General features: G+C 46.1%; 1 protein-coding gene across 4 annotated transcripts in view; it reads left to right on the top strand.

Moving 5' to 3' along the window:
- PTPN3 (protein tyrosine phosphatase, non-receptor type 3) overlaps window positions 1–9,685 on the top strand; it is a 121,479-nt gene extending 111,794 nt beyond the window's left edge. For all 4 annotated transcript variants that reach the window (XM_027550475.1, XM_027550473.1, XM_027550472.1 and 1 more), the window contains 4 exons: window positions 2,155–2,283; window positions 3,221–3,366; window positions 3,824–3,959; window positions 6,111–9,685. In XM_027550475.1, the coding sequence (XP_027406276.1) occupies window positions 2,155–2,283; window positions 3,221–3,366; window positions 3,824–3,959; window positions 6,111–6,188 (489 nt within the window). In that variant the 3' untranslated portion in view covers window positions 6,189–9,685. The remainder of the gene's footprint in view (window positions 1–2,154; window positions 2,284–3,220; window positions 3,367–3,823; window positions 3,960–6,110) is intronic.
- The last annotated feature ends 15,895 nt before the right edge of the window (window positions 9,686–25,580 follow it).

Raw genomic sequence — 25,580 nt, 5'->3', positions numbered from 1 at the left:
TCAAAAGAAAATAGGTATTAGAGACTTCCCTGGCGGTCCAGTGGTTAGGAATCCATGCTTCCCACTGCAGAAGGCATGCGTTCAATCCCTGGTCAAGGAACTAATATCCCACAAGCCTCAAGGCACAGCCAAAAAAAAAAATAGTCATTAGCATCATCCCTTCCCATAGCAGCAGCATTCATGGAGAAACTGGAGGTCAAAACAGTGAAGTATCTTGGCCAGGATGGCACAGTCAGTTAGTGGAACTTAATAACCAGGAGGGAAATTTAGAATGTCCACAAACTTCTTGCTCTTTCTTCTACACCCCCAAATGCTTTGAGATCCAAATCAACCTAAAATCTAGATTTGATTGAGAGGTAAAGAGAGTCCCGTTCTGGTCAGATTCACTGGGAGTCTCTAGAAATAGAGATATTTGTGGTTCAGCCCTGAATGGGCTCATCATTTCAGACAGAAGCTTCCCATCAGCTGTCCTGTGGGCAGGACACCAGGAAGCCTGCAGCAGAGAGCCAAACCCCTTGTGCAGAGGAGGAGGTGGGCACAGACCTGGTGGGCATCCACTCTGCCTCGGGTTCTACAGACAGCTTTCCTTTGTGTCTGAGAGGAGTTGGGAAGTGGTCAAGAACCAAAACCCTCAGGTTTAACATTTACAAGTATATTCTTAGCTCCACCTTCCCAGCAGCATGCTTTAATTCCAAACATTGACTGTGATGTTTGAAAATAAAAATAGGGAAGCTCTTTCAAATTTTTGTGCATCTGGGGGTTTATACCCCCTCTTCACTTTAAGTAAGCATAATTTTTACCCAAGTCGATGCAGCTGTAGGCTTGGAGAGAAAAAAAATTTTTTTGAATGAGTCAGAATTTGACTGATGGATCGATGATGGGACAGGCAGCTTGACCTTGAACTTTGCTTTGAGGCCAGAGGCAGGAGCGAGACTGCTAGGAAGAGGATGCAGAATTTAGGAAGTGAAAGTGAAAAGTCCGTCAGTTGTGTCCGACTCTTTGCGACCCCGTGGACTGTAGCCCACCAGGCTGTGCTGTCCATGGGATTCTCCAGGCCAGAATACTGGAGTCCATAGCTGTTCCCCTCTCCAGGGGATCTTCCCAACCCAGGGATCGAACCCAGGTCTACCACGTTGCAGGCAAATTCTTTACTGTTTTAGCCACCAGGGAAGTTTCTAATACCTCTCCACTGGATCTTCCTGACCCAGGAATCGAACCAAAGTCTCTTACATTGCAGGCAGATTGTTTACCAGCCAAGCTATCAGGGAAGCCCTAGGGTTTGGTAGGGGGAAGAAGAGACTGAGGAGAGGGGTGGGGGCAGGGGGCAGTCTTCCTGTGGGAGGACTCACTGAGTCCCACTGAGCCCGGGTTCCTCCTCTGCCGTCTGCTGAGCGTCGGCTCTGTATGAGTCATCTGTGAAAGCGCTCACGGGACTGTAACAACAGTGATGGCGGCGGCCGCTGACTGTCCCCGCCTTCCCCGCAGTGAGCCGGGCACTGCACACCATCACCTCCAGCCTCTGTCACCATCTGGGAAACAGGTGCCGTCCTGTCTTTCAGGTGAAGAATGCGGAAGTCAGAGAGGTTAAGTAGTAGCAGGTTTGAGGTCACGGGGCTCACAGAGGAGGAGAGAATAATCCTAATGGAGTTCTGTCTGGCTCTCAAATGTACACTCTTAGCGGCCGTGCCTCGAGGCCTTCCTCCTCAAGGGGGTAAGGAGTGGACGATGAAGGACGGATGAGGTAAAAGGGGGAGTTGAGAGCAGGGAAGGGGCAGAGGCCTTGCAGTGGGGGAGGGTGGGGAGCAGAGGTCGCTCCTAAGTCAAGGCCTCTCACGTCTGTCTGAGGCTCTCCTGCCCTTCCAGCAGTTGGACCTGGTGATGAGGAAAGAGTCAGTGCGTTCCTCCTGGAGCTCCAGCCGGGGTGAGAGCTGTGGCCTGGCCCCTGGCAGGCTGACCGCGCCCTTCCTCCTGAACAGTACAGCACAGATGCAGGGCAGAGCGGCCTCTCCCGTGTTTCTTTCCCCGCCAGCAGCTCTCAGAGCATTTAGTACGAGTGAGAGAGTTGTAGCCCAGTGTCCGACCCGTCTGTCCGGTTAACCACTCACGAGCACCCCCATAGCCCAGCCTAACTCCTGCCCTGCGATTCCCTTGCAGACCAAATGTCACCAGTACTGGCCTGATCCCCCTGATGTCATGGAACACGGCAGCTTTCACATCCGCTGTCAGTCAGAGGACTGCACCATCGCGTACGTGTTCCGGGAAATGCTGGTCACCAACACCGAGGTGAGCGGGGCCCGTGTGGCAGGGGCCGTGGAGGGACCCGGGAAGGCGCGAGTTAAAGGCTGGTGCTAAATCAGCGTCCACCGTAGGCCCGGGGAGGCCTCTACTTCTGGGTCAGTCTGGGTTTTCAGCCGGTGAGCATTTCAGTAGATGTGCAAGGTTGCCTGGAAAAGAGCCAGCATCTGTGTTCACAGCAGCGTATTCACAACAGCCCACGGGGGAGACAGCCCAGGTGTCCACCGACAGATAAACAGAACGTGGTATATTCATACCGTGGAATCCTAGTCCCCCCACAAAGGAGATTCTAACCCATGCTGCAGCATGGCTGAACCTGGAAGACGTTGTAATGAGCAGAAGAAGCCAGACACAAAAGGACAAATACCATGTGACTCCTGGAGTAGTCATTTCAGAGACAGAAGTAGGATGGCGGTTGCCAGGGCTGCAAGGCTGTGGGACGAAGAGTTAGTGTTTAATGGGCATGCTGTTTCAGTTTGGGAAGCTGAAAAGCTCCTAGGAAGAGTGGTGAGGGTTGCACAACTTTGCCAATGTACTTAATGCCACTGAACTATGCAGTTAATAATGTTTAAAATGGTAGACTTCTTGTTATGTATATTTTGCCCATTAAAAAAAAAAAAAGTCAATGTGGGTGGCCTTGACAGCAAGTACCATGGGAGCAACCAGGAAGAGATGGCTGTGGGCAGAAGTGGTGGAGAGCCATCGGGCAGGAGGTGGCCTCCGCAGAGTCCTAGAGACAAGGCGGGCCTGGGAGCATCGGGGAGGCAGGTGGGTGGGAGTGGGCAGGGCGCATGGCCAGGAGATCCCCAGTGGGCAGAAGAGCGTCCAGAGACAGGAGCTCGCTGGCTGGAGGCTGGGAGGGGGCCGGGGTCCTCCTGCCCACCAGTCCAGATAGACTCAGCGAGGCTCCCCTGCCCCTTCGCAGACGGGGGAGGAACACACAGTGACCCATCTCCAGTACGTGGCCTGGCCAGACCACGGTGTCCCCGATGACTCCTCAGACTTTCTGGAATTTGTGAACTACGTGCGGTCCCTGAGAGTGGACGGTGAGCCTGTCCTGGTTCACTGCAGGTACTGTGGCTTGTTGACCTGGTTTTACCAATACTCATACTCCTTGGGCGAGGCCTGGAGACAGTTGGCAGGCATCAAACCCACCTACATCCCACAAGACTCACTATGCACTTACAAGGCTCTGGTTGCTTTCTGTCTTCACTCTGTCCAAAGATTTGGACAAATTCTGACTGCACCCTAGAACTGGACAACAGAGTCCCTACCTCGTCTTTCCCTCTGTTCCTGTGGTAGATGTGCAGGAGATGGGGGTGGAGTTTGCACAGAAAGATGGGTTTCTTCCCATTGGTTTTATAAGTCTCTGGCCTGTTTGGGAGCACGCCCTGAGCATGTGTTCCATGTCCTTTGAAGGTCAGGGAGGAGAACTCCATCTGAGTAAAATGGGAACTGGCGAGGAGCTGAGCTGGGCTGTGCAGAAATGCTGTCTGAGCAAATTCTGCCTCTGCTTCTCTTTCCCCAGTGCTGGGATAGGTCGAACCGGTGTCTTGGTCACCATGGAAACAGCCATGTGCATGATCGAGAGGAACCTGCCTGTTTACCCACTGGATATTGTTCGGAAAATGCGAGACCAGCGCGCCATGATGGTGCAGACATCAGTGAGTAGAAATCTAACAATAAAAATACTAACAATGGCCAGGCCTGTACAAAGGGCTTTGCAAGTCAAGAGACCAAGGCCCCAGGGGACTGAGTCACTCGCCCATGGTCACAGAGCTCGTCAGGGGCCGAGCAGTTCCAACGCCCATCCCATCTGGCCTCTGCGGCTTGCTGCCCTCCACTTCTCCTGCCGCAGTTTGTTTCCTGACAGCCGCTTGCTCCCTGCCGACCAGGGAGTAGCCCTGACTGCACTCTGCACTGTCAAGCCACTGACCGATCATCACCTTTCTGTCAGAAGTAAGCAGGGGTCACCGTAGGGTTTCACCCCACCCACCTAGACGTTTCACAGGGCCCCACTCTCTCCCACTCTGGGCTGTCTTCCCCTTGGTACCCAGAGCTGCCGGTGTCCTCAAGAGGAAATAATCTGGGGACTTCTTTGGTGATCAGTGGTTACGATTCTACCTTCCAGTAGACATGAGTTCAATCCCTGGCTAGGAAATTAAGACCTAGGTGCCTCATGGTGCAGGCCAAAAAAAGAGGAAATATTCTGGTTTCCCCTAGATCTACAAGAGGGGCAGGGGGCTCTGGGGAAGTGCACGATTCACTCTTCCCCATGTACAGGGCCACCTTTGAATAGTCCCTTAACCTCTCTAAGCCTCAGTGTCCCCATCTGCAAAATAAAGACCACCCCCTATTCATTCATTCATCCCTTCAACAGATAGTGCTCCAACAGGAGAGGCCTGAGCTTTTATCCAGCAGGACTGGCTCAGTTGACTGTGAATCTCAGCAGCAGTGGGAGAAGTCCAAGAGGAGCCTGAGAATTCAGGAGGAGTTTCTGAAGCTGACTTGGAAAGGCAGGGCTTTCTAGAGGAAAGGCCTCCAGAACACCCCACACACCCCCACACCTACCCACCCCACCCCTGATGGATGAGGAGGAGTTAGCAGAGAAGAGAGCGGGACTTGCACACAGCTCTGTATCCTCACAGGCTCATGGCCTACGTTCGTAAGATTTCTCTAATGATTATGAGCTCATGTTTTTATTTTTTTATTTTTTTTTTTTTTACATTTCTTTACAGTGTTGTGTGAGTTTCTGCTGTACAGTAACGTGAATCGGCTATAAGTAGACAGATATCCCCTCCCTCCCACTTACCCATCCATCCCGACCCCACTAGGTCATCACAGGAGCTCTTGTTTTAAATTCACGTGCACTCCTGGGTGGCCCCAGTGGTAAAGAACCCACCTGCCAATGCAGGAGATGGAAGAGACACAGGTTCAGTCCCTGGGTCGGGAAGATCCCCTGGAGAAGGGCATGGCAACCCACTCCAGTATTCTCGCCTGGAGAATCCCTTCTATGAGAAGCCTTTCGGGCTACAGTCCATGGGGTTGCAAGGAGTCGGATACGACTGAAGCGACTTAGTGTGCACGCACCCAAGAAATCTGGTTAAGAAAAGAAAAAAGTTGTTAAGACTATTCTCTGCCCGGTTTTGTGGTATGGAGGACCTCATTGTTAGTTTAAAAAAAAACTGTTTCAAGTGTATCTTCTGGACACATTTTCCTAGCTGGGGCAGCTCAGTCTGAGGCTTTCCTTCACCCTGAACACATCCCTCAAATAAGTCTCAGGGGTTTGTTAATGAGAAGAGCTGTATCCTGCAGAGCGACTTCCAGTGGCTGTCCTTTCAAAGAGACAAAGTCCAGACCCCTGACCCCAGTGCAGGGGTCTCCCACAGTGAGGTCCCAGCCCACCTGTGCAGCCTCCCTCCAGTGCCCCCACACCCAAGTGTTCCAGGCCGGGACCATGATCCCTGACCCTGCTCCTCTGAGCGAGCATCTTTGTCAGAGTGGCACGCTGGTGCATCTGCTGGAAGGGCCACCCTGCAGCGACCTTTGTCCCTTCTGGACTTCCCCAGACTGCTGGTCCCCCTCCGCTGAGTTGCCCAGCCCTCCCTGGGAGCTACCCCAGTCCTTGTCACACAGAACAGTGAACTCACAGGTGTGTCCAGTCCACTCTGTGCCCCTGGATGTAACCCAGGGCCGGGCCCAACTTGAGCTGGAGCTCAGGGTGTTTATAAATGAGGTGAAAGAATAACTGTGTCTGGGGTGAGAGGCTGTGTTTGTGGAGCTGCTGGCTTGACGGGCTTTCATGTCCTCCCCAGAGCCAGTACAAGTTCGTGTGTGAAGCGATCCTTCGCGTTTATGAAGAAGGCTTAGTCCAGATGCTGGATCCCAGTTAAGACTGCTGTGAAGACGTTCATTCCTCTTTCCCCGGGGCATCCTCCTTCTCTCTGGAAGCGGCAAGAGGAACCAGTAGGCTGTGGGAAAGGAGTGAGCACATTTGACCCAGGCACTTTAAATTTCTATTAAAAAAAAAAGGTATCGTGTACATAAGAACTGTGTAGGTAACGCATGCGGTTATAGCATCATACAGGCCCGCGCCTGCTCTGGACAGAACTAAGCGGAAGGGGAGCTCAGTCTGGGGCCTGTCCTAATGCCTTCCTCTCTCTCCATCTCCATATTCCTGTAAACCATCCTTGGGCAGTTGGGAGAGGACACCAGCCATGCTGTGGGCCTCCCAGAAGCAAGATGGTGTGGCTGTTCAGAGTTACTTGGATGCGTTGTGTGTCTAGGACTAAGAGCTGAGCTTTCCGTGGGTCTGGGTGGAGCTGAAACAGTGTTCACCAGCCCCAGTGATGCTCGGGGGACCCCATGAAAGTACTGAGTGGCAGGGGATGGGGTGCCAGGCAGAGGACGAGCAGTGCCTTTGTGCCCTTGTGCCCTCCCTTCCTTTGTCCAGTCTCCCTGCCACGTCTGCCATTGGCGTTTCGGAGAATCATGTCCACGTGCCCTGCCTCCTCCCTGCATTAGTGACCCTCCTCAGGTTCCCACCAGTGCCTGAACCGGACGAGCAGTGCAGGTTTCAGGTGAATCTCCAGTTGAGACCCTGAGAGAGGACTCCCGGTGTCGCCCCGCGTGTTAGCTTTCGGAGCAGGCGCCTCTTGTGCCTGCCTCCCTCCTGCTGCACACCCAGCGCCCAGGACTGGAATCATCCACTACTGAATCTAATACATGGATTGCTGCTACTTTGAGCTATTACACTTGAACCATTACGATTTTCCTGAGGGGAGATGGGATGTCATCTAAATATTCAGAATCTTTGGCCCTTCTGAGGAAAGATCTAGATGTTGAACCATGGGAAACCCAGCTTCGAGAGGGTTGCCTTTGGATGTGTGTGTGTGTGTTGTGTTGTGTGTGTGTGCCCACGGGTGAGTGTCTCTCAGGATTCCTAACTTGATTCAAATTACAGTTGAGTTTATATAAATGAGTCTCTGTATAGAAGAACAAACGTGTGCATTCACTCTTAGTCACAATGGTCTCCGTTTCATTTCAAAGGAGAGGATCAGACTATCTGAATATAAACACAATTTGATGTTAATTTATTCTAAGTACACCAAGATTTTGATTGTCCTAAAGAATTCTGCCTTTGTTAATACTGTGTTAATTTTTTTTTTTAATTTGTGCCAGGATTGTAGCAAATTATTATTTAAGGAAAATAAATTACGTGAAAATTCGAACATGGTATTTTGAAATAGTGGTTTTATGTATCCAGAAAAAGCAGCTAACTAAGTATCCAGTTTCTTGACGGGATTTATAGAAAAAGGATGGTTCCATGTTACAGCACACTGAAATGAGGCCGTTTTGATGTTTAGCAAACTCCAGACCAACTGAGCAAAAACGTTTCCTGGTCACAAGATGGGTAAAGACCTTTACGTAGGGGCCAGGTTTCTAAAGTTCTTTGTCTCCAGATCTAGCATATTTACTGCATTCTTTCCATCTTTTCCCCACTACATTTTACTGTTAAATGACAAGGGTTGGGGGAGCTGTGTACAGTGTCATAACCCACTCTGGGCAACAGGAGATGACGAAGCCCCAGCCTTGTCAGCATGGTGCCAGGCTAGCTGAGTGTAGCAGCAAGGCTTGGAGCTAAGGGCTGGGAGATCTAGTTTCTGATTCCACTCAACAGCTAGCCCTGGGCCTAGTCACCTGAAAGCTTTACTTCCATTTTCTCATCTGTAAAGTAGGCGAACTAGATAATACTGAGGACTCTAGGTCAAATACGAGGATTGAATGAGATCACGCTGTTAAAGTTTTCATCAGCTGGAATCTGACTCTGCTCTGGATGCATTACTTGGAAAAATTAATTTATTAGTGACTAGCCCCCAAATCCATGAAACAGAAGTAGAATCACTGGGGTTTTTGTAAGAGGAAATCGCTTTTATTCTCAAGAGAACCAAGGGCACAAAGGAATATCGTACAAGTACTTCTATTCAATCTGGACTCAGAAAATTCCATCAGCCAGGCACCAGAAAAGAGAGAAGCCTGAAGTAAATTAAAATGCCATCAGGATATTGAGCAAATCATTGCCATTTGATTTAAAAAAAAAAAAAAAAAGGCGTCACCACCCTGTGTATAAAAAGCTTGCGAAGTTTAAATGAGTTTGGAGATTTGTGTTTGTGTGTGTGTGTTTTTTTTTTAAAGAAACGCATTGTTTAATATGGTTGCAGAAATGCTGCCATTATTTTACATCAATTTCCCAAAAGTTTACCAAAGATTGCCACCAGCCTTTTTCCGCCACTGTGCAGGCCAGTAGTTCAGACTCAGCAGATGTGACCAGGAACAAAATCCATGCAATCCTGGGGAAGAACAAGACAAGACAAGAGAATTATCAAAAGGAGTAAAATGTGCAAGTACATATTATAGATGCTACTGATCAAATTGGGGAGTTCAAGATTTCGGCTTCACTACCTTATACACTTACACAATTGGACCTAAGAAGCCCTTTTCAGCTGTAAGTGAAGAACTTCATCAAAATCAGGATAAATAGTTTGCCCAGGAAATTGGAGTATGCATGGAGAAGACATTTACATCCTGCATTCTGGCGCTCTCGGAAGATCTAATTAGGCATCAGTGTGCAGACATAAGACGGGAGGTCTCTCCTGATGTCACTCCTGAGAACCTGCGCTTGACGTTGTTTGACTTCCCAGAAGAAGAGACTCAACTCAGTTCAGTTAGAGAACAAACTTGGGCTGGTCTTCAGTTCCTACCACAGTAATTTCATTTTTCACTTTGCTTTGAGACGAGCATAGAGGCTGTTGCTGCAGTTGCTGGTTGACGTTTTTTTGTTCCTCACAGAAGTTATGATAGAACCAGAGGCATCGAAGAGGCAGTGTCAATGGGGAGAGGCAGTTAGAGGCAGGATGTGGGTCCAGACTAGACTTAGACAAGACACGCCACACTTGGCCCTCACTTTCCTCATCAGTAAAAGGGAGGTTGGGCTAGACTAGATGAGCCCTCAACATCTACCATTCTGGGAGTCTGTCTTCCAGAGAATTGAGATTAATCCTAAGCCCAAGCCTCCAGTAAGCTACGAGAGAGAGATGTATCACATTTCTAGAACTTGTCTCCAAGAGCTGGTCCCTCATCTCTTGGCAAAGAGTCTGACTTTAGTCTGAGGAGCCAAGCAGGGGCTGGGGGCTGTCCAGCATCTCTGATAACTCACGTTCCATCTGGAACAACCAAGGGATTTGTGTTAAGTCGTGTCGTTTTGAAAAGTATCTTAATTGATCAGCAATATTTTGTCTGTAAATTTGGAATGTTTTTCATTCTGGCCTGTTCTTACAGTGACTCTGCTGAAATACAATTTGATCAATATAAAAACATTCAAGCTATGCAACACTGTTATTGTGTGTTGATACTTTTATTCTGATGTCTTGATTTTCTGGACATGTTTTCTCATTTTGTTTGCTTTTTTTTTTTTTAAAGTAAATGTTAACCCTCTTGGAGGAGATTGCTCTGTGCCAGTCTCTACCTTCCCTCTGGTCAGAAGCATGACCACGGACAGCCTTGACCTGTGTGACAGGCTCTAGATCAGAATCCAGTTCAGCTGTCATGACAACAGTAGTTTACATAAAGGGGAAATCTCTTTGCCCACTATTGTGCAGGACTGCCAGGTGGGTCCATGATCCCTCGGGTCCCAGGTTCTTTCTGACTTGTTGCTCGGCCCTCCGCAGTATGCAGCCATCTACACTGAGGTCCGCGATGGCGGCTCCAGCCACGTTCACATTCCAGCGGACAGAATGGAGGAGGGGGAGGAGAAAAGCAAGACGTGTTCCTTAGGGTGTTTCATGTGGATGTTGTACATTTCACTGATCTGAACGTACAGGGAAATACCTACAGCACAGAAGTCTGGGAAAGGTAGTTTTTATTCCCAGATGCTATGTGCCTAATTGAAATGCAGGAGTTCTATTTCTGAGGAACAAGGAAAGGATGGGCTTGAGGGACAATTAGTGGTCTCTGCCATAGCTCAGTCCTGTGGTGTCACCTTCCTTAGCTCATGTGGCGCCCGTGCCTCCTCTCCCCTCAGGTGAATAACCTAAGCCCCTTCCAGATATGGCATGGATCTAAAATGAAAATCTTGTTTGAATGATCTGTGGTCTTCTCCGTCAGCTCTGGGTGACTTCTTGTGGTCTAATGACCTATAAACTCAAGTTATCTTCTCCCAAGGCATCCCATAAACAGGAGTGAAGTAGAAACAGGCAAACAGCCATTGAAAACTCAATGAACAGGACACACTACCGCGGGTGGTTATCCACTCCCACTGCAGGAATAGTGAAGATGCTTCTGGCAGGCCAGCAAGTCCTTTGGATAGCCACCTGCCATAGCAGTCCCACTCTCCAGGAGGGCCTCCTTGCCCATTGACCTTCATGGCCATATCCAAGGTGGGACTGTAGAGCTTCTGTAGCCCTGCTTACTCCTGGGGCAGTTTGGGGCGGACCAAGGGTTATAGTTTCTCTGCCAATAGAATTCCACCGAGTACCCACAGCCAAAGGTCTGGTCTAGCCCAGTGTTCTCTGTTCTTCCTGTGCCTCATCTCAACTTAAAGATCGTGACCTTAGGGCCTCCTGACCAAGACGTTTGAGGGAGGAGGGCAACACCTTCAGTCTGATCTTTGGAGCTACTGGTTCGTGTTTTCTGGCAAAGAAGTCTTGACAGTGGCTTGCTGCCGCCAGTCTTGTCTCCTGCTCAGGCTGCCACTTCAAGGCCACTGTTTCTAATAGCTGCAGTTTGGCAAAAGGCAATTGGCATTGTCTGCTTCAAGACCTCAATCAGTTTTGAGCACAGGCTCCAGCCAGTGCCTCCCTTAGTAAAGCAGGATTGTCTTCCATCTCTGCTGCAGTCTGGCTGGCTCTAGCCCTTGTTCATCCCAGTTTTATATGACTTTGTGAAAAGCAACAAGGAACAGCGTTCACCCTTTGGCACTCTCCTACCATTTCCTCTATGGCCATACCCTCAGTCAGCATGTGGTCCATCCAATTTCATCAAATGTTTAACCATTATATAAAAGATAGTATCTATTCTTGCCATCCACAGCCTTCTAATTCCACTAAGCTAGTGCTATGTTTTAAATGTTTGCAGCATCCTATCCAAAGTAGCAAAGTGGAAGCAAAGTTGGAGCAAAGTGGAAGTTTATTTCTCACATAAAGATAGGAGTCCAGAGCTAGTACGATGGCTCCACGGTCATTGGGACCTATGCTCCTCCAATCCTCAACATACACTTTCACCTCATAATCCAAAATGGCTGATATAGCTCCAGCCATCACATCCATATTCCAGCCAGAAAAAAAGAGGAAAATAGAGAAGCGGGAAAGAATGCCCTTTCCCTTTAAAGATACTTCCTGAACATTCCATAGGCTACTCAGAATAACACACAGTTGGCCAGAACTTCATCATGTGGGTACACTTAGCCACAAAGGGGTTAAGACATGTAGTCCTTACTGTGGATGGCACTCAGGCTGGCTAAAATTCGGGAGTTTTATTATTGAAGAAGGGGAAATGATTATTAGGGAAAAAATTCCAGCCTCTCCTGCAGATTCCTTGACTTCAGATCTAGTGTAGGGCTGGCATATGAGGAGCTAATAGTCCTAAGACCCAGCATACAGGAACAAGCAATTATGTCATTTAAGCAAAACTGACCCACCATCTTGAAGAACAACACTGACAGCTCCTAACATGATCAGCCCCCATACGTTACATACATGAATCATTTGGCTAAGAATAGACTGATCACAAACTTAACCTCTTTTCTAAAACCCCAGATCGCCACCCATTCCCAAACTCCAAATTATACAGGTCATTCTTCTTCTATGGCCACCCTGTATCCTTTGCTGGTTAGTCCCAAAGCCTCTGGATTCCTCTCGTGGTTGAGGAAGGCTCCAGAATTTCTCCTTAGGCTGCCCCAGGGCTTCCAACATCATTGTCCAAAACAGGAAGAGCCAGAGAAGAAGACCTGTTGGGATGCGGTGGCAGAGATCCGGGGAGGAGGGATGGTGGCAGTGAAGGCAGTAGGTGGTCGTAGTTTAGACATATTTGAGAGGAAGGAGTATGGCTTAATAACGTGTGCCAGGGGAGGAGCCATGGAGGGGGCCAGTTTCAAAGCTGGGCAACTGGGTGGGTATGGATGCTGCAAACAAGAAGTAGGTGTGGAGAAGACAACAGATTGTTCTTTGGGTCTGAGATCTAACATTAGGGACATGTGTAACCAATCTGAGTCTCACACAGCTATGTCTGAACGTGGAAGTTTATTCTTAAAATTGATGTCGACATTTCTGGGTCTTGAGCACTCTATATAAACAGCCACAGTAAATGTCTTATGTGCCATTCTTATTTGAATTTTAATCCATTCAAGTGATTTCTGTAATAAAATCCAATTATTAAAGTAGCCCGTTTTGGGGTGAATGTGCAGTTGTCTTTGCCTCCTTGGACTGAGATAACAAAATACCACTGACCAGGAGGCTTAAACAGCAGACATTTATTTCTCATGGCTCTGGACCCTGAGAAGTCCAAGATCAAGGTGCCAGCAGATTTATTAATTGGTAAGCGTTCTCTTCCTGGCTTGCAGACAGCCACCTTCCTGCGGTGTCCTCATGTGATGGAGGGGGAGCCCTGGTGCCCCTTCTTTTTATAAGGGCACTATTCCCATCACAGGGGCCCCTCATGACCTCATCTCAACCTAAATATCTTCTGAAGGCCCCATCTGCGAATACCATCACCTGGGGAGTTAAGCTTCAACATAGGAATTTGGAGGAGGATGTAAGTCAGTCCATAGCAGCAAATTCTTATTTGATCATGTAATCAGAGGTTCAAGTTCTTTCTGAATTTCTTTCCTCACCCCTCCTCTTCCTACCTGAACACTCAGAGACCTCACTCCCCTCTAGAGCCCCACAGACAAGACAGGTTGAGGGCACAGCACACTGGGACTAAGAGAGGTCCCCAACCTCGGTCTGGATGTCAGCCTCTGGGGGCCGGTGTTCTCAGCACAGGTGTTATGCATGATTTTCTTTAGTGGTGGTAACCGTTACCCTGACTCCCTCCAGCCCAAGGGAACAGCCCTCTTTCTCCTTCCTGGAAGGGTGGGGTAATGGAGTGGGGCAGGAGGTGGGGATACCCTCCTTCAGCTCCCATCAGTGGTACCCACCCCAGCATACTTCCAGAGTCATATATTCCATCCCTCAGCCAGGTGGCTCCTGGGTAACTGCACGTTTTTGGCATCTCTGTTCCTCCATCAGTGACGATACAAATCACATCCCCAGAGTTGTACCCAGTGACAGTTCCCATCATGCTTTCTCACATTGACCAGGGGAAACATTGGGTCATCTGTCCTGCCCTGGAGCCCCACAGAAAACCCTTCAGTGCTTGATGGGTTCCTGGCCTAGGCTGAAACACCCTGCCCCACCCAGAAGTCCATCCACTTCTCACTTGTATTTTGGGAAATGAGTCTACCAGAACTGCTCGTCGGCCACCTGGTGCCAAGCCTGAGATTCTGATGAACATTTTCTGAAAATAAGCCTCATGCCTCAGAGGCTTTAACTTGCAACTCATTATTTAATGCCAAAGTGAAAGTGAGTGAAGTCGCTCAGTCGTGTCCGACTCGTGACCCCATGGACTGTAGCCTACCAGGTTCCTCCTTCCAAGGGATTTTCCAGGCAAGAATACTGGAGTGGGTGCCATTTCCTTCTCCAAGAGATCTTCCCAACCCAGGGATTGAACCCGGGTCTCCTGCATTGTAGGCAGACGCCTTACCGTCTGAGCCACCAGGGAAGCTTAATGCCAAGCAGACACTTAAGAATACAGGGAGGAAATATCTCTCCCCTGGCCTCTTCCTGCTACACACACACACACACACACACACACACACACACACACACACACACACACACACACGCGCACACACACACACACACACACACACCACACACACACGCAGGAAGGGTGGTGAGTGGTACTCTGAAGTGGTGTGGCCAGTGTCAATGTGAAAATCAGATCTCCAAATTGGTCCCTGTGGATGCCACTGCCACTGTCCCTAAGTACGGAACATGGCAGGAACTCCTGACACCACTGAAGCCCATCCCACTTTGGATACTGGATGGAGCTGACCCTGCAGCTGCCCCCCTCACAAAATGAACCCTCACAGTCCCTGCAGCCTGTCCTCTCTGAGTCCTGGGGCAGGTGCTTCTCATTGGCAGAGTCCAGCTCATGAGCCCAGGCCTAGCTGCAAAGGAGGCTGGAAAGCAAACGTGTGGCATTTTCAGGGTGTGTAATGGGAGATATGGGAGGTGATATCTGCCTCCTATTGTAGAAGGGTTTCCAAATTTAGAAGCTGGGTAACCAAAGCCAGATGCCCACTATAATCCACTCCTTTTGCCACCTAATACCCAAACTCCTCAAGCATAACAGTGCACCTGCCTGACATGAAATAACCATCCCTTATATAACTGAAATCTGCTCACTCCTCCCACAAAGATGTCAAGCAGAACAGACATCAATTACAGCAACAGTGATTCCTTTTCTCCTGGGTCATGATCTATCTCAATTTCCTATACTCTGTGGTCTAAATTGTATATGACAGCTATCAGCAGATCCTATAAAAGAGTACAAGAAAAAGAAGAATTAGATTAAATATTTTAAAATATACACAACACATCTAGGGGAATGGGGGACTACAACAGAACTACCTGGTGACTCACTGGAAAAGATCCTGATGCTGGGAATGATTGGGGGCAGGAGGAAAAGGGGGGCAACAGAGGATGAGATGGTTGGATGGCATCACCAACTCAATGGACACGAGTTTGAGCAAGCTCCAGGAGAGGGTGAAAGACAGGAAAGCCTGCTGCAGTCCATGGGGTTGCAAAGAGTGAGACATGACTCTGTAACTGAACAACAGCAACATCTTGGTGTGAAGATAGCTGCCTGGGCTCTATCCAGAGTATGAGGTCAGAGTGACCTTCAAGGCTCCGGCCAGGAACTTAGCTCTTAGATTTCACTGGCATCAGGTACACAGTTTTGGTTGCAGTGAGAGACCTACCTGGCAGAGGCAGAGGTGTGCAACTGAGAACAGGCTTGATAGTAATCAAGACCAGTAAGTCAAGTTTCTGAACAAAAGTTATGCATGCTGTTTATAAACCAACCATAAAAACTCAGAAACCCGAAACAAAAACAACTGAGAAATACCTAGAAAAATGTGTTCTAAAAGCATTTTTAAAAGTTACTGTCCTTCAGCAGTCCTTCGTTTCTTGTATTACATCCAGATTGTCCTCAACAATAAAAAGCTTGCATGGATTCTATTTTTGCCTTATGTAGGCATTGTCCAAAAGCTCAGGAAGAGGTGATCTCTTCCCCCCAGACACCACCACGTCCAAACTCCTGTATGTCTATATTTCACTACTTAAGTAAGTTGGTGAGCCTTCCCCCACAAATCCTTTTATCATCTTCTTTCTGCCTATAAAAAAACCCTCCTCTCTCTCTCTCCTTCATAACATCAAGAACTAAAAAAAGTTCATAACAGTTCATAACCTTCATAAAGGGTGAAAAGTGGAAACCACCCAAATGTCCATCAGCTGTTGGATGGATAAACAATTTGTGGTCTAGCCATACAGTGGAATATTATTTGGCCATAAAAAAGAAAGAAGCTCTGATACATGCTACAACATGGATGAACTTTGAAAACATGCTAAGTGAATGAAGCCAGACATAAAGGGTCACATTCTGGGGACTTCCCTGGTGGTCTAGCAGTTAAGACCCTGTGCTCCCAATGTAGGGGGCCAGTGTTCAATAGCTACTCAGGGGAATGCACACGCCATAGTGAAGATCTCATGCTTGATAACAAAGATCCCATGTGCTGCAACTAAGACTCGGCACAGCCAAATAAATAATTCGTTTTTTTAAAAGTCACATACTGTGTGCTTGTATTTATGTATGTTATTCAGAAAAAGCAAATACATGGAGACAGAAAGTAAATCAGAAGTTGCCAGGGGCTGGGAGGAAGTAGAAGGGGTGGTGACTGCTAATGAGTATAGAGTTTCTTTGGGGAGATGGTGAAACTGTTCTGAAATTAGAGAGTGGTGATGGGGCTTCCTAGGTGGTGCTAGTGGTAAAAGAAGCTGCCTGCCAATGCAAGGAGATGCAGGAGACATGGGTTTGATCCCTAAGTAAGGAAGATCCCTGGAGGAGGGCATGGCAACCCACTCCAGTATTCTTGCCTGGAGAATCCCCATGGACTGAGGAGCCCGGCCGGCTACAGTCCACGAGGTCGCAAAGAGTCGGACACGACAGAAGCACAATGGCTGTACAGTGTTGTGAATAAATGAAAAAATATGGAATTGTACACTTTGAAATGGTGAATTTTATCTTATGTGAATTTAGTTCCATTTCTTTAACTGTTAAAAAAGAAACCAACTAAACTAAAAATCAGTGTCACAGCTCCCAGGCAGGAGAGCCTAAGCTGTTCTGAGGAGTAGGTGGCTGCAGATGTCAAAACCACAAAACCATCTGCAGACCCACCAACCCAGTTGTGGGTCTTCTGGGAATCTGACGTCACTTCTGGGAATCTGACCTAAGGGAATAATTTAAGGGTCTTGTCTTATGTTATCAAGACAGTTTTAAAATATATTCTTGCATCGAGATATTTTTATAATAGTGAAAATTTGGAAGCAATCTCAATGCCCATCGGTCTGAGTCTGTTTCAGTAGAGTTTGGTGCATTTTTGTTACAGGATACTGAGCATCTCTGAAAGTCACAGTAGATAGCATATACAGAAAGAATCCAGCATATTTTGATAAGTGACACAGGATACAGAAGAGTATTACTGTGTGATTTTAACTTTAGATACAGTCAGTATAGTGTGGTAGCCAAGAATATAGATTTGAGAGCAAAACCACCTAGATTCAAACCCCAACTCCTTACCATTTGCCAGTTTAAGTCCATGGGTTAGATAGCTAACCTCTCTGAGCCTGTGTTCGCTAAACTTTCCATGCTTTTCTAAGCTTCAGTTTTCTCACCTGTTATACTGGAAGTAATAATACCTATGTCAAAGGGTTGTGGTGAAGAGTGAGTTATTATGCAGAAAATTAAACCATTTGTGACATATAATGAATAGATAGATGATAGGTAGATGACAGATCAAAGAGATAGATAAAAGATCAAAGAGATAGATCAAAGAGATAAAAAGAGATCAAAGATAAATAGATACACAGATGATAGTCAAAAGTGAGGGAGCAGGGAATCCCAATGTGCTAAGACTGACTGTCTCGAGGGATAGGGTAGTAGGTGAATCTCCTTTTCTTTTTGCTTATTGGTATAGCCTAAATCTCTGTACTGAACATGAAAGTGAAGGTTGCTCAGTCGTGTTCATCTCTTTGCCACCAAATGGACTATACAGTCCATGGAATTTTCCAGGCCAGAATACTGGTGTGGGTAGCTGTTCCCTTCTCCAGGGGATCTTCCCAACCTAGGGATCGAACCCAGGTCTCCTACATTGCAGGTGGATTCTTTACCAGCTGAGCCACCAGGGAAGCCCTGTAATGAACATGCATTACTCTAAAAATTACTGTAGAATTTTTTTTAAAGGCTGGAATATTGCTACTGGTGCACATATACTGAAGAAGTGAAAAACATTAAACTTGGCAGTGAAATTAGATGCAAGAATCAGACTTTTATTCCTCTTTGTGTCAGACAGGATTCTTCTGGTTGCAAGTGGCAGGAACCCAATTCAAATTAGCTTAAACCAAAAAGGAGTACTCCTAGGCAGGACACTAGGGCAGCATCAGTACGGAAGGAGGACTTCAGGAAGCAGGACAGCCAGTGGAAGGATTGGATTTTCTTGAATCCTTTTGCCTCGGCTTCTCTTGGCCTTCATTATCTTGATGCCTTCAAATGGCTTGGAGGATGCTGATCCTCAGAGCTGCAAAGCCAGAAGGGAAAGACAGGGTTCTCTCTATGCCCATTCAGCACTGCTCAGGGGGCCCTTCTTATTGGTTCAGGTCAGGTTAAGAGTTCACCCCTTGGACCAAGCTCTGCGACCCTGGGGTTGGTCAGGAAGTTACAGCCCCTCCCCTATAGAACTCAGCTGGATTCAGGAGTGGGAGATTGAAGCAGCTCTTCAGAAAAGGAAGGAGTTATTCTGAGTAAGCATGAATAACTAACAATTTGGCCACGCCCTGGCCAATTTGAACCCATCACTGGCCAAAGCACTTGACGTGCTGGCCTCATTGCATAAACACCTGGAGAGTGCTCAGAGGCCTCCTCTGAAGTCACAAGTCACAAACTCCTGCCTCGTCTTATCCCAGTTAAAGCTGTATTATCTCAGAGACTTCCCTGGCAGTCCAGTGTTTGGGACCCACGCTTTCACTGCCCAGGGCCACGGTCCCGTCCCTGGTGGGGGCAACTAGATCCCACAAGATGGCCAAAATAATAATAATAATTTAAAAATGAAAAGAAAACTGTATTACCTCAAGGACCTGTCTTCAAGAAAGATCTTTCGATGTGTTTCCGCTTTGACTGACGTCACCATCAAACGATATTCTACTGGTTAATGTTGCAAGTATGATGTGGGTTAAATGGACAAGTCAATTTGGAATTTCAAACCTTCATAAGAAGATGGTCTGTTCTAATACAACTCTTTCTTTGTGAGTGGGAGACAGCCTGTATTTGCCCATTACTCTAAGGAGGAGGGTTTGGTTTTGTTTTGTTTTTACCTCATACCCCTAACAGTGTCTTTTTGCTCCCTTCCTGGCAGGAAAGTGACACCTTCTACTCTTAGTAATTCCTGCAGCTCCATCTCCTCCTGTCCGCTTACCCATATGCTGCGTGCTTTCCCAATCATCCAGGTCTAGCTCAAATACCCTCTCCCCTAGGAAGCCTTCCTTGCCTGCCCCTTCCTGAACTGGAGCCATGTTTCCTCCTCTAGAATGGTTGGAATACATTGCCTGTCTTGAGTCACGGCTCATGCTCATCTTACCTCCCTATGGGAGAGAGAATCATGCATGATTCATCTCTGTGCCCTTAAGGGGCACGTGCAGTGATAAGTGGGGACAAATAATGCCTGTTGAATGGATGCAGGCCAGCGCCCTTTACATGGCTGATTGCAGCTAGGACACTGTGCTCCCTACCACTCTTTCTCTTCTCTCTTACTTTACGCCCTATCACTCTTAACCCTTTGGCAAAATGTTTTTGAAAGGGCTAGGGGAGGGGAAGGTCTTCCCCAGGGGCTCCACAGTAAAGAATTGGCCTGCGATGCAGAAGACACAGGAGATGCAAGTTCAGTCCGAGTCCGGAAGATCCCCTGGAGGAGGGCATGACAACCCTCCAGTAGTCTTGCTTGGAGAGTCCCCAAGGAGAGAGGAGCCTGGCGGGCTGCAGTCCATAGGGTCGCAAAGAGTCGGACACAACTGAAGCGACTGAGCACATACTCACAGGGGAGATGAAAGAAAGATTTCTAGATCTGATCACAAAAATTCAGAATGTAATAAACACAATAAAAAAGCCACCAAGAAACTGAGAAAAATATTGGCCACAAATATGACAAATTCAAATAAGAAATCCCATTTTTAGCTTCAAATTGGCAAAAATAAAGGTTGTGATTTTGAAGCATATTTAATGACAATTTCATCGAAAATATTTGAACAGAGAAAAGCCTAGAAAGTCAACACCATTTTAACAGTGATTAGCCCAAAATTTTGTGATTATGGGTTGTTTTAAGTTGTGTTCTTTTCCTCTTGTTTATAATAATAAATAAGCATTACATATATAATCATAAGAACAAAGCAACAGATGTCATTTTTTGCTGAATTCCCTATATTATAGGATAAAACTCCATGTGTTTCAGAAAATAGTGAGATGAAGACGTTAGAGCATCAATTGGCACAACTAAAAGGGGACAGGGTATATTAAGTGCATATTAACAGCATGTATTCCGGCTTCCTAGTTGGCACTAGTCGTAAAGAACCTGCCTGCCAATGCGGGAGATGTAAGACATGAGGTTTGATCCCTGGGTGGGGAAGATCCCCTGGAGGAGAGCATGGCAACCCACTCCAGCATTCTTGCCTGGAGAATCCCATGGACAGAGGAGCCTGGTGGGCTACAGTCCGTGGGGTCGCAAAGAGTTGAAAAACTTCTGCTTTTAGTTTTTAATTCTTGTGATTAGAATAGAAAGTGATTAGAAAATCAGACAAAGATGGAAATAATAAATTACATACAGAAATATTCATTGCAGCACTTTCTAAAATGTGAAAAAAAATTGGCAATAACTAAGTGTCCAATACCAAGGATATATGTTAAGTAAATTATGGAATAGTAGGCAATCTCGAAAATGTCATTTATAAAGAATATTTAAATAAGATAATAAATGGTTAGGATATGGAAGTTCAGTGTAAAAAATTCAAATAAAATCCAAGTAAATAGTGTAATCGCCAACGTATGTACATGTGTGTGTACATACACCTGGAAAAGGGCTCAGAAGATTATATCAGTGTTAACAGTGAATATCTCTGGGTTTATGATTTATGGGTGATTCTAGGTTTTTTTTCATAATTTACTATGTATTTTTCATCATCAGACAAACAGTCATTTTTTAAAAGGTCCCCATGATTTGTAACTAGTCACAGATTGCTTTATAGTACGATCTAACTTCACAAATTTACATTACTCTGACCCAGCAGTATAGCCTTAGAAACAGATTTCTTGTGTGTATCCAGTTATTCAGAAGGTTGGAAGCAACTTGAACGTCCAACATAGAGGCATAGTTAATTATAATACAGACCTGTATTATAGAGTCTCCTGCCGTCATAAACAAGAATGGGGAAGCCCTTTGTTATTTTGTCATTATATTCTAATATTAATCATAGTATATATTCTATGATATTGTTGTATTACCATTATTCTATACTAATACAGAATGTACTCCAAGACAGGGTGTTAAATGAAAACAGCAAGATAAGAACAGGGTATAGATGAAACTTCCAACTGTGTAGAATGAGTATGCATTTATGTAGATAGACTTGTATGTAGCGATATCTATAAACACTTGCTTCTATAGTCACAAAATAACTCTTGAAGTTACACAAGAAACTAAGAATACTGGATGCCTCTACTGGGGGACAGAAGTGGGACAGAGACGTTTCAGAGAGATGTTCTAGACCTTTCGGTACATTTTGAGTCAGGAACTGTATTGCCTATTCAAAATTAAATAATGCAAAAAAATTAGAATCAAAACGAACAGCCACTGTCTCTGTTAGAAGCTTGGACAGTGGATTCAATTTGCCTCAGTTTGAATCCCAGCTGTATTACTTGGTGATTGTGTAAACATCAGGGGAATGTCTTAGACGGCTATAAGCTCAGTGTCCTCAGCCACATAATGGAGGTGATAATAACTCCTGCCTGGAGGGATTGTTGTGAGGATTAATGAGATTGTTAAATGAGAGCTAAATCAGATAATCCATGTAAAACGATTTATTTTATATGTAACATTTCATTTTTATTCTCTGACTGCCCTGGGGATGGCCCGTCCATGGGCCCATCAGCATACTCTGCCTCCCCAGAGCAGGACCAATTTCACAAGCTTGTGCACATCTAATGAGTTAATATATTGTCGTTGAAACCCCTGAAACAATGCCTAGTTCACAGGGGAAGTTTAACAACTGTTTTTCACAGAAACATCCTTTCAAAGGAGATTTTCATTTCCCCCTCACATCTCTGAATTCATGGACTCCCTTTATTTCAATAATTTTATTATATCTTTCCTAGAATGTCTATGTAGACAATGTTTAAGCCTGTGTATTTTTTTCTCATGCTATTCTGTTCTGGCTTTAAGGTTTAAAGTAGCTGTTCCTTTCCCTTCCTTCTTTCCTTTCTTTCTTTTTTTAATATTTTCTTGGCTGCAATGCATGACATGTGGGATCTTAGTTCCCCCAACAGGAATCAAACCCACATCCCTTGCTTTGAAAGCACGGAATCTTAACCACTGGATGGCCAGGGAAGTCTCTCCTTTTGTCTCTTCAAAAATTTCAATCCTGCTTGTTTCAAAGTTTCTACTAGCTTTAGTTCTTGGTGTGCAAAATCTTGTGCTATTTGCAGCTGCTGACTGTGTGGCTCATTCCCTCACATGCATCATAAAAGCCCATCCTCACGGGGTTTCTGTGAGCAAACTGAACCCCTAATTATGGAAGTGTCCCTATTCCAGGACTTCATGGAACCTGAGGTCCCCAGAGTTTTAGCAGTTCAGGACAAGTTTTCACTTGTCCACTTGGGATCCACTTGGAATCCTCATACTATACAAGTAATGGGAACCCACACCCCAACCCTACATTGGCTCATGAGGCGGCCTTGATGGTGTCTCGCTTTTTTAAAGCAGGCAACTCATCTTCACCTCCCTGTGAGCGAAGAGCCAGTGGCTGCCCTCTCCTCACAGGCAGATATGAAATCTCCAGCCCCAGCCACCAGCTTTAATATCCTATTAGCCTTGAAAAGTGAAAGTGAAAGTGTTAGCTGCTCAGCGGGGTCTGACTCTTTGCGCCCCCCCAGGACTGAAGCTCACCAGACTCCTCTGTCCTGAGGATTCTCCAGGCAAGAGTCCTGAAGTGGGTTGCCATGCCCTTCTCCAGGGGATCTTCTTGACCCAGGGATTGAACCCGGGTCTCCCACATAGTGGGCAGACTCTGCCATCTGAGCCACCAGAGAAGCCATCCTGTTAGCCTTGGGCTGTATCTTATCTCATCTACTTCTGGTTTACTGACTATGCCAAAGTCTTTGATTGTGTGGATCACAGCAAACTGTGGAAAATTCTTAAAGAGATGGGAATACCAGACCACCTGACCTCCTTCCTGAGAAATCTGTTTGCAGGTCAAGAAGCAACAGTTAGAACTGGACATAGAACAACAGACTTGTTCGAAATAGGGAAAGGAGTATGTCAAGGTTGTATATTGTCATCCTGCTTATTTAATTTACATGCAGAATATATCATGTGAAATGCTGGGCTAGATGAAACACAAGCTGGAATCAAGATTGCCAGGAGAAATATCAAGAACCTCAGATACACAGATGATACCACCCTTATGGCAGAAAGTGAAGAACTAAAGAGCCTCTTGATGAAAGTGAGAGAGGAGAGTGAAAAAATTGGCTTAAAACTCAACATTCAGAAGACGAAGATCATGGCATCCTGTCCCATCACTTCATGGCAAATAGATGGGGAAACAATGGAAACAGTGACAGAGTTTACTTTTGGGGGTTCCAAAATCACTGCAAGTGGTGACTGCAGCCATTTGCTTGCTCCTTGGAAGAAAAGCTATGACCAACCTAGATAGCATATTAAAAAGCAGAGACATTACTTTGCCAACAAAGGTCCATCTAGTCAAAGCTATGGTTTTTCCAGTAGTCATATATGGATATGAAAGTTGTACTATAAAGAAAGCTGAGTGCCAGAGAATTGATGCTTTTGAACTGTGGTGTTGGAGAAGACTCTTGAGAATCCCTTGGACTGCAAGGAGATCCAGTCAATCCTAAAGGAAATCGGTCCTGAATATTCATTGGGAGGACTGATGCTGAAGCTGAAACTCCAATACTTTGGCCATCTGATGTGAAGAAATGACTCACTGGAAAAGACCCTGATGCTGGGAAAGATTGAAGGCGGGAGGAGAAGGGGATGACAGAGGATGAGATGGTTGGATGGCATCACCAACTCGATGGATATGAATTTGAGCAAGCTTCAGGAGTTGATGATGGACAGGGAAGCCTGGTGTTCTGTAATCCTTAGGGTTGCAAAGAGTCGGACATGACTGAGTGACTGAACTGAACTATCTTATCACGGCTTTCCCAGGTGGCTAAGTGGTAGAGTCCACCTGTCAATATTAGAGACACAGGAGACATGAGTTTGATCCATGGGTTGGGAAGATCCCCTGGAGGAGGAAATGACTGCCCATTCCAATATTCTTGCCATAAGAATCTCATGGACAGAAGAGCCTGGCAGGCTACAGTTCATAGGATCGCAAAGAGTAGTACATGACTGAGCTCTCCCTTAGCATGGTTGCAGCATGCTTCTTTCGTGGAGGGGGAAATAGCCAAGAATCCAGGATTGTGCTGATATCTGAAGAGAGAAACGAGGCCTCAGATCTTCATGATAAGGCTGAAAGAAAGAAACAGAAAGCTTTTGGCCTAAGTAACTTCTTGGAAATCAATTTTCTAAAGCAAAAGACAGAACACTGTGGAAAACCTCAAACACCTCTTTATTGAAAAGACATTTGGAGGTAACATCCCAAATGTTAACAGAGCTGGTTTTAGTGTTACAAAAATGCATCAGTGGTCTTTCTACTCTTCTATATGTTCTGTCTTTTCTATTCCTTACCTTGGAGCAAAGAAACCATCATTTTTTAAGTGTTTTTTTTTTTCATAATGATCATGTTATAAGGTATAGAAATTTTGAATCATTATGCTATCCACCTAGAACTAACACAGCATTGTAGGTTAATGTATTCCAATTAAAAAAGGAAGAAGAACATGTAATCACAGCTTTCTAATAGGTTCTGCAGTGCACAATGCTTATGTTGTCATAATGATACAAACATTAATTATTGATATAATATAATTAGAAGTAAGATAAAATTTAAGGGAGGGGACAAGGAAGGAGAGGTGGAGGCATTAAACTTTCATCCATTGTAACATTTATCAATTGAAAAATTGCTTTTGTTTTCTTCACTTATTGTATCTATAAGAAATGACAGATGTTAATGAAACCTATTGTGGTGACCGTTGCACAACATATGTAAATCAAACCATTAAGCTGTATCCCTTAAGTGTATACAATGATGAATACCAACTATTTCTCAATAAAACTGGGAAAAAATTCAGTGATTTTCCAGTCAAGTGCAGGAGGTTGCTAAGGTGACAGCGTCAGACCACTTCCTCCCGTCAGGGTGCATGAGTGCTCAGTTATGTCTGACTCTTTGGGACCCCATAAACTGTAGCCCGCCAGGCTCCTCTGCCCATGGAAATTTCCAGGCAAGAATACTGGAGTGGGTTGCCGTTTCCTCCTCCAGAGACTCTTCCCAGGGATCTTACCTGCGTCTCCGGTGTCTCCTGCATTGGCAGGTGGATTCTTTCCCACTAAGCCACCTGGGAAGCCCCAGTTGGTGGCAAATCAGGGAGGAGATGAATGAGACCTGTGCTTGGAGGTGGAGGAACTGGGTTGGAGTCTCAACTCTGTCATATATCCGATGGACCATCCACAGAAGTAACACTTATCTGAG

The sequence above is a fragment of the Bos indicus x Bos taurus genome, chromosome 8 (assembly GCF_003369695.1).
Source record: "Bos indicus x Bos taurus breed Angus x Brahman F1 hybrid chromosome 8, Bos_hybrid_MaternalHap_v2.0, whole genome shotgun sequence".
NCBI lineage: Eukaryota > Metazoa > Chordata > Mammalia > Artiodactyla > Bovidae > Bos > Bos indicus x Bos taurus.
The sequence above is the reverse complement of the archived record's forward strand: the minus strand, read 5'-3'. Positions and strand labels throughout refer to the sequence as shown.